This window comes from Pavona decussata, unplaced genomic scaffold (assembly GCF_977016875.1).
Source record: "Pavona decussata unplaced genomic scaffold, jaPavDecu1.1 SCAFFOLD_213, whole genome shotgun sequence".
Taxonomy (NCBI): domain Eukaryota; kingdom Metazoa; phylum Cnidaria; class Anthozoa; order Scleractinia; family Agariciidae; genus Pavona; species Pavona decussata.
The window spans coordinates 138,239-147,500 of NW_028145618.1; the positions used below are offsets into that span (position 1 = coordinate 138,239).

Sequence of the window (9,262 nt, forward strand, 5' to 3'; positions counted from 1 at the left end):
CATACTTCTTGGAGAATCTTCTTTGCTCTTAGGACCATGGGGGCAAGGAATCCAATGGGGTCATAAATGGAAGCTACGGTCGACAACACTCCTCTTCTAGTCAGGGGTTGATCTTTTAGGATGATGGAGAAACCAAAGCAGTCTAGCTCTACTGACCATTGTACACCGAGAACTCTTTCTATAGGGAGGTTTTCTGATGGTAGATTCAACTTGATATCAACTGCTCTCTCACTCTTTGGTACTGACTCGAGTACTGAACGATCGTTGAGACGAACTTGTGTAGACGACGGCCGCCACTTTTACAAATTTCTCGAGCTCCTTGGATAAGACCTTCTGCTTGCTCCACAGATTGTACACTGCCCAGTTCGTCATCTACATAGAAATGATGCGTCATGAACTGAGCTGGTGCAGGGTACACTTCCTTTTCTCGTTTCGCCATGTACTTGAAGGCGTAACTGGCACAAGCAGGCGATGAGGTCGCACCAAACAAATGCACTTTCATTCTGTACTCTTTGGGGTCTTGGCTGACGTCGCCGCTTGGTCACCACAGAAATCGCAGGTAATCTCTATCTTCTTTGTGTACGACAAACTGATGGAACATTTTCTCCACATCGCAAGTTATGGCGTAGGGATATCTTCTGAACCTGCACAGAACACCGATCAAGTTGTTGGTCAGGTTTGGTCCGCTGAGCAAATGGTCGTTCAGAGAAGTTCCCTTGCACTTCGCTGAATAGTCAAACACCACTCTGATTTTGTTTTTCTTTAGATGATAGACACCATGATGCGGTATATACCACTTTACGTCTTCTCGATCAACTGCTGGGGCTTCTTTGGCGTCCCCTCTGCTTAAAATTTTATTCACAAACTTGATATAATCTTCTTTATACTTTACAGCTTTTAGAGATCTTCTATTCAGGTGCTCAAGTCGTGTGAGTGCAGTGGAGTGATTGTCAGGTAGTAGAAGTCGTTCTTTAAACGGTAATGGCATGTCATAGTGTCCAATCTCTGCTCTTTTGATGCCTTCTTCCATGATCTTTAGAAATTGCAGATCTTCTTGTGAGGTTATTTTTCCATCTACCTTCTCATGAAAGTCTGACTCGAGGACACGTATTACTTCAGCCAATGTTACGAGTAGTACTTCTTTTACAGCAACTCTGTGGTAAAAGGATCTTCCACTGTTTACATTAGCAGTGCCTATGATACTCCAGCCGAGATCTGTTCTGATCCCATATGGCTCATTGGACTTGCCAGCAACAACTTCTCTTGGGGTTAGTGCTTCAGAGCAGTCGTATCCGATAAGTAGACCAACGTTGCAGTCTAACAAGTCTTGCCTTTCGTCTTCTATTGCTCGTAGGTGATCCCATCTCTTAGCAGTGGATTTTGTAGATATGTGACCTTCATTGGTGGGAATCACAGTTCTTGTATATGCTGTAGGGATAGGGATCTTGAGATCGGAATTATATCCTCCAACTTGGAGACTTGAGACCTTTTCGCTGTTAACGAGTAACTCTTGACTGGTGATGGTGCTTAATCGAAGTTTCGTCGGCCCTGTTTCTGCGCCAAGCTCGTCACAGATTTCCTTTAGAATGAACGTAGCGTCACTCTGTGTGTCTAAGATAGCGTAGACCAGGAGTTCCTTGTCAGGTCTAGAGCTTGATGATAACCACACAGGAACTATCATTGAGGTGCTAGTAGTTGAAATACCTTGTGTGCAAAGTTGACTTGGGAACGCTCCTGGATTCACTGTCACTTCTGTCTTCTTTCTTCTCTGGGGCACATGGTTTTCATGGAGACAGGCGGGATGCTTCTTCTTGCACATAGAGCAAGTCAATCTTTTTCGACAAGCTTTGGACACATGACCTTTCTTCAGGCATCCAAAGCAGAGTCTGTTTTCTTTGACGACTTGAGTCTTTTCTTGACTGCTTCAGTCTTGAACTTTAAACAAATATCTAAGTGGTGATCTGTCTTACAGAATGCGCATTCCACCTGTTGTCTTGGAACTCCCTTTGGCTCTCTTAAATTTTCTTCAGTTGTCTTGGCAGAGAAGATAGTCTTGTTCCCTTTGATATCTTTGTTTCTTTGTTCCTTGTGTACGTTGTCTGACATTTCTAACTCCTTCACAGCGTTGCAGGAAGAAATTGGGTTGCACTCCAGATCGGCTTGGGAAGTGACAAAGGTGACGAATGCCTTGAAATCAGGATACGTTTTGTGTTCTTTCAGGTTAGTCCAGCTGCTAACGACCAAAAAATGGTTCAATTGTTCGTTTCATGATAAAAGCATGAGGTTAACAGGCTTACTAACCTCTGTGAGACAAACATTTTCTGATGTGGAGCCATCCCAAACTAACACCCAGAGCCACGTAATGCGCATGTCAGAAAATGGCATATGAAGCCTTTTAACATGGAAGCAAGGCTGATGTAAAATACTGAATTCTTGGCGTTCCTTTGGCTTCTCTGTTTACTTACTTTCTCTCATTAGAGCACATAACATAGTGCCTTTGAATATAAAAAAGTCATGTGACTGTTTTGTCTTTGATGAACAGCAGGGCATCAGCAACTGATTAGATGGTTAAGATTTAATAAATCCTTCTTCCTCCTCGGAAAGTACTTGGATGTCAAATGACTTGAAATGATTTTTGACCATTCTCTAACTGAATTCTGATTTTAAGTTATTAGAAATATTCACCCAAAAACACATATTAACGCATGCGCAAAAAGTAGCATATTGGAACTGTGCACGAAATCAAGGCTGAGATACATTATCGAGTTACTTACGTTTAATTGAGATGATGTGCTTGCCAAAATGTCAAGATCTGGCTTTATATGACTTGTAGTCTTGGAAACTGTTTAAATTAAATTTCCCTTACAACTGCCGAAGGTACTTCAAGAAAGTGGGCTGGAATTTGTGCCCCTTTGGAAGCTTCAGAGGCTGCAGGAACAGTATTTGCACAGTGTACAGTGTGTAAAGGTACACTATTTACCCCACTATCAACCCCGGGTTCCTCATTTGTTGGAGCTGCCCAAGAGAGAGAGCTGTTGGGAGGAACGAATCGTGTGCACTTGTGGAGCCTAGGTTTTAATCTATATTTTCCAAGTACAAGGTCCAGCAGTTGTAAACAGATCACCTCACAGTTCTGGAGGACATGCAACGCCATTCTTTTCAAACTGTGTACAAACACTGTTTGAAATTTTTAAAATTTTTTAAAGGGTTATCCAGTGAGCAGCACTTCTGCGAACTACTTGTGTAGTAAAACGTTTTTATTTTCTCCTACGCGTTTCGTGTGACTAGCGCACACTTCATCAGGGAGTTTTACAATACTAACAAGTATGCCCATATTTATACCTAGCACAAATAAAGGAATTTTACAAATGATAAAAACACACCTACGGATACGCGTGGCAAAGCTACGCCTGTATTTGCGTCCAGGAAATAGGCGGCAAGAATTTTAAATGCGTGACATATTTTGAGCGTTAAATAACTAGTTGGGGTCCAGAGTTTTAGCTTAAAACTCTGGACCCCAACTAGTCTACTAAACAATTACCACAATTTGTTAGTACACGAGTCCACAAGATAAAAGAAATCACATCCTCGAATACATGGCGATTTTGCCCAACATCGATGAATCCAGCCGACTTGTTGACTCGGGGACTTAATACCAAAATGTTCAACGAGAAGAAACAGCTATGGTTTCAAGGGCCTCCATGGCTGAGAAACCCAGAGGACACATGGCCTCCACAACCCGAACCATCATCAATCCACACAGAGTACGAGAACCCACAATTGGCAGTTACAATTATGGCAGATATTAAAGAAAATCCCAACATACTGAACATCATTGAGTTAACAAAATACAGCACCCTAACGCGCGTAGTCAGAATTACTGCCTTTCTTGTCCTTTTTGCAAGAAAGTGGAAAACACCTGAAGCTTATAATGATAACATTCTCAGCACAAAAGAAATGCTGGAAGCCAGAAATTTGTTACTCAAAGCAACTCAACAAATAACTTATAAAAAAGAAATATCATACCTAAAGAACGGAGATAAATTCAAAGAACCTGCCATCGTGCGACAACTCAACCTTTATCTTGACGATGAGGACCTACTTCGCTGTCGTGGATGGTTACAGTACACAAATCTACCCTACGATACAAAGTTTCCCATTCTCATGCCAAAAGACAATTATTTGGCTTCACTGATAGTCCAATCTATGCACAAGACGGTTATGTTTTTGAAACATTAACTCAGCTAAGACAAACATATTGGATTCCACAAGGTTGACAGTTGGTTAAAAGAATCATCTCCAAGTGCACAACATGGAGAAAAATCCAAGGACCACCATTTCGATCTGTACCTACACCACCTCTACCCAAACCGAGAGTTCTACAATCACAGGCCTTTCAATTTACTGGCATCGATTACGCAGGTCCTCTTTATGTTCGCGACCAAGGAAATCGAACTTCATCCAAAGTTTACGTTTGTCTGTTCAGTTGTGCCGCAATACGAGCCGTACACCTCGAGTTAGTAGAAGATCAGACAACCCAAGGCTTTCTTAGGGCATTCAGAAGATTTATCAGTCGACGTGGAGTTCCCAAATGTATCATTTCTGACAACGCAAAAACCTTTAAAGCTGGAGCTCAGGAACTCCAAACGTTGAAAAATCAAGTCCTCAAGCCAGATGCATCACAACAGTTCCTCGCCAACCATAACATAACATGGAAGTTCATAACAGAACGAGCCCCGTGGTGGGGAGGATTCTACGAAAGACTTGTTGGACTAGTAAAAAGATGTCTCAAAAAAACTATAGGCAAAGCCTGTCTAAACATTATTGAACTTAACACAATACTCATTGAGGTTGAGGCAGTGTTAAACAGCCGTCCCTTGACATACCCTTACGTGGACATTAACGATGCCTCTCCTTTGACCCCATCACATTTCTTATGTGGACACCGTCTTCTGGCATTACCAGACACAAGAGTTAGCGTCCAAGAATCAGATCCAGACTACATTCTGCCTGATGTTTCTACAAAAGAGCTAACAAAGAGAGCAAAATATTATGAGAAAACGATACAGGCTTTCTGGACACGTTGGCAAAAGGAGTATCTGACAAGTCTACGTGAATATAACGCTCATCAAAGGAAAGTGTCAAACAACACCACAGTTTCTATAGGAGACGTTGTTCTCATACATGATAATATGCCACGTAATCAGTGGAAAATAGGTGTCGTTACTGATTTACATAAAGGGAAAGATGGATTTGTCAGATCTGTATCTTTAAGAATAAGTTCTGGTAATACACTGTTAAGACTTATAGAGAAACTTTACCCATTGGAGGTATCCAGCGCGAACAATACACAAAGTATTGAAAAGGAAGACAAAGAAGCTATAACCGACAAACAACGCCCCCCAGTACGACTTGCCGCTCAGAAGGCAATTCACAGAATCCGGGAACAATCAAAGGAATACTTGACCTGAAAGATATTTATTACGAAACTATTATTAAATATTTCTATTTTGTTAATCATTCCATACTATTTCTTATCTAATCGGCCCGGGAGAGTGTCATAAATTACGTAATTATGACGTCACAATGCTTGCAATGTACTTCTAAGTTATAAAAATAAAACAACACAGCTGTCCGACCATCGCGTGATACTTCGTAGTTACAATAGTTGTAACATTGGTGCCGAGACCAGGATGACAGAGGATATAACCAAAATGATATCGATCCGAGGAGCCTACAAAGGACATTGTACGCAAGATTTTAAAAAAGCAGAAAAACTCCTAGCTGCAAAGGATTCAGATCCTGCTGAATTAGAGGCACTTGTGGACAGACTCACACGAAGAGCTGGGGAAATAGCGCACATGGATGCTAAAATTGTAATGGCTTTGGAGACAGAGCCAGAAATACTAAAAGACACAGAATCAGCCCTATTGTTTCAAGACAATATATCGGACTGGCAATTCCGAATCAAAGGATTTCTCAAGAGTAAACAAGAAACGCCGGTGAGTCAGTTTCATAACAGTAGTTTCAAGCAAACACCAACGCCTCGAATGCACATTAATCTACCCAAGATGAACATCAAATCCTTTGGAGGAGATCCACTTGAATGGCTCACATTCTGGGATAGCTTTAGTGCAGCTATCAATAAAAACCTTGAACTAAGTGATGTTGAAAAAATGAATTATGTTAATGGAATGCTTAAAGGAGAAGCAGCGCGTGCTATCTCCGGGCTTCCATTGACTGAAGACAATTATAGAAAAGCAACTGAGCTATTAAAAGAGCGCTTTGGCAAAACCCAAAATTTAACCAACGCTTACATGGAATCATTATCCAAGATCCGAGCGCCATCAAGTGACATTAAAAATTTAAGGGAATTTCACGATACATGCGAAGCCAATATTCGTGGCTTAGAAACTCTTGGCGTAATGACAAAATCATATGGTAGTTTGCTAATTCCCATACTCCTAAAGAAAATACCCGAGGACATACGCTGCTTGATATTCAGAGCGGATCCTTTAGCGGACAGCTCCCTGGATAGATTGAGGGTAGCTATAAGACAAGAAATTGAAACACGAGAGAAAAGTCACATATCCTCTCAAGAAGATTCGACATCTGTTGAAATGGACGGAGAAGTATTCGTACCAACCGCTGGCACTCTATTAGCCAATGCTCAGCAAAAACAAAGAATTTTCAACAGAAAACCGAAAGTAACACGCCCATGCACTTACTGCGCGGAAACACACCGCCCAGAGAAATGCGATAAAATCACATCAGTAGAAGAACGTAGATCTATCCTTCAACGCCAACAAAGATGTCTAAACTGTCTTGGACTCAAACATACGAGAAGTCAATGCTACTCAAAAGGTCGTTGTATGAAATGCAAGAGCAAACACCATACTTCAATCTGCGAAGAAAAACAAGAGAATCCAAACCAAAGCTCATCATATCAGATGAAAGAAAACAGCAATTCAAACAGTAGTCAGCCACCTACACATACCACAGCAAAAAACACAACCCACATGGGAGCAACACATTCCCTTCATCCTACCAATCATATCCTGATGCAATCCGCAGTCACAAAGATACGTGGAGCCGGTAAACAATATCGTCAAGCTCGCATCCTGTTCTATACGGGATCACAAAGAACCTTTATTACTCAAGATATGACGCACAAACTTGAACTGAAACCAACAGGCAAAGAACTCCTGGATGTAACTACTTTCGGCTCATTTCAAAGTACCAGGAAAACATATGATATTGTCTCATTCTCGATATCGACAGAAACAGAGAATATCACAATAAAAGCACTAGTAACTCCAATTATTTGCCCACCGCTATCAGTCATGGAAAAACTTAAAATACCTCCTGTATTGAAAGGACTCAAACTTGCAGATCGACTGCAATCACCAAAAAATCTTGACGTTGATATTATCATTGGAAACGACTATTACGGTCAGCTGATTACTGGAAAAATCATCAAAACTGAAAACGAAGCCTTGATTGCTATAGAAAGCAAATTCGGATGGCTCCTGTCCGGACCCGTTCAAAACGAGAGCAACCACGAGAACGACTTAAACACACTGTGCCAAAGGATCGAAATAACGCCAGTACAAGAGTCAAAACTCGATAACCTATTAACCAAGTTCTGGGAAATCAGCAAGATACCAGAAGAAAGCGACAAAAATGACGATATCATTACAGACTTTCAGAAAACCATCCGATTTAATGAAGCGACCGGTAGATACAACGTAAGACTCCCATGGAAACAAAACAAACAAGATCTACCAACAAACTTCATTTTAAGCAAAAGACGGTTAAACAGTCTACTGAACAGCCTCAACAAGAAGGACCCAGGACTTATTGAGAAATACAACAAACAACTCCTTGAACAAGTCAATCTCGGTTTCATAGAGAAAGTGAGGAACCTCAATCTTCACGAAGGCATTTTACATTACATCCCGCACTTTCCTGTTTTTAAAACGGATAGCGCGACAACTAAGATGAGAATAGTCTATGACGCATCTGCCAGAGTGTCATCAGAAGCATTGAGTTTAAATGACTGTCTGCATACAGGTCCAAATCTAATGCAGGATCTAACTGGTATCCTATTAAAATTCAGGACCCACAGAGTTGCCTTTACAGCAGACATAGAAAAAGCTTTCCTTCAAATCGAACTAAACAACCAAGACAGAGACGCTACTAGATTCTTGTGGCTAAAAGACACGAACAAATCCGTTAACAGTGCGGACAATTTGGAAGCTTACAGATTTTGCCGCGTTCTATTTGGAGCAGCTCCCTCACCCTTTCTACCAAACGCGACAATACAATATCACCTTAATGAAAACGATAACTGGATAATGAAAGACTTAACAGAGAATATGTATATGGACAATGTGGTCACAGGAACTAATTGTGACAATAAAGCCTTAGAATATTATTCTTTGTCGCGAAATTATCTACAAAAAGCAGGCATGAATTTACGACAGTGGACCTCTAACTCAATCGCCTTAAATCGCAGAGCACAAGATGATAATGCACATGCAGCTCAAACAACAAAAATTCTAGGACTCACGTGGAACTCAACGAACGATACGCTATCCCTTTCACTCGAAAACATGATTAAAAAATCGGAAGCTATCACAAAACTTACTAAAAGATCCACGATCAGCTTTGCATCAAAGTCGTTCGATCCCCTGGGATATGTTGAACCCATTACAGTCAAAGCAAAGATCATGATCCAAGGTCTATGGAAACAGAACTTAAGCTGGGATGAGGATGTCCCAAGCGATCATGAGAACCAATGGCTAAACTGGATCAGCGATATCAGCAATTTGACGTCGATTGAAATGCCCAGACCATACTTCCTCACAGGCATTTCTACACGGCAACTTCATATATTTTGCGACAGCAGCCAACTAGCTTACGGAGCAGTGGCTTACCTAAGAGGAGAATCAGGAGCTGAAGTATAGACTGCGTTCGTTATGGCTAAAACCAAAGTTGCACCTATTAAAACACAGACCCTTCCACGACTGGAACTGTTAGCAGCACTCTTAGGAGCGCAGTTATCTGAATATCTGACCAAGACACTACAACTTACAAAACCCAAGTGCGAAGTCACATACTGGAGTGATTCCCAAATAGTATTATCGTGGATATCGTCTACTAAACAATTACCACAATTTGTTAGTACACGAGTCCACAAGATAAAAGAAATCACATCCTCGAATACATGGCGATTTTGCCCAACATCGATGAATCCAGC

General features: G+C 41.2%; 4 protein-coding genes across 4 annotated transcripts in view; 3 read left to right on the forward strand and 1 right to left on the reverse strand.

The window, feature by feature from the left end:
• Nucleotides 1–541: 541 nt before the first annotated feature.
• On the reverse strand, nucleotides 542–1,819 carry LOC146460397 (uncharacterized). The gene has a single exon (XM_085088200.1). The coding sequence runs from the start codon at nucleotides 1,817–1,819 to the stop codon at nucleotides 542–544; it is 1,278 nt and encodes a 425-aa protein (XP_084944326.1).
• Nucleotides 1,820–3,660: 1,841 nt separating this feature from the next.
• LOC146460398 (uncharacterized) lies at nucleotides 3,661–5,471 on the forward strand. The gene is made up of 2 exons (XM_085088202.1): nucleotides 3,661–4,124; nucleotides 4,487–5,471. The coding sequence occupies exons 1-2, from the start codon at nucleotides 3,661–3,663 to the stop codon at nucleotides 5,469–5,471; spliced, it is 1,449 nt and encodes a 482-aa protein (XP_084944328.1).
• A 222-nt stretch (nucleotides 5,472–5,693) lies between these two features.
• Nucleotides 5,694–8,969, forward strand: LOC146460399 (uncharacterized). Its single transcript, XM_085088203.1, has one exon. It carries the CDS (start codon nucleotides 5,694–5,696, stop codon nucleotides 8,967–8,969), a length of 3,276 nt encoding a protein of 1,091 aa, XP_084944329.1.
• Nucleotides 8,970–8,981: 12 nt separating this feature from the next.
• The window catches only part of LOC146460400 (uncharacterized), a 2,123-nt gene continuing 1,842 nt past the window's right edge, over nucleotides 8,982–9,262 (forward strand). The window contains exon 1 of the mRNA XM_085088204.1: nucleotides 8,982–9,262. This exon is cut by the window's right edge and continues 495 nt beyond it. Within this exon, the coding sequence (XP_084944330.1) occupies nucleotides 8,982–9,262 (281 nt within the window).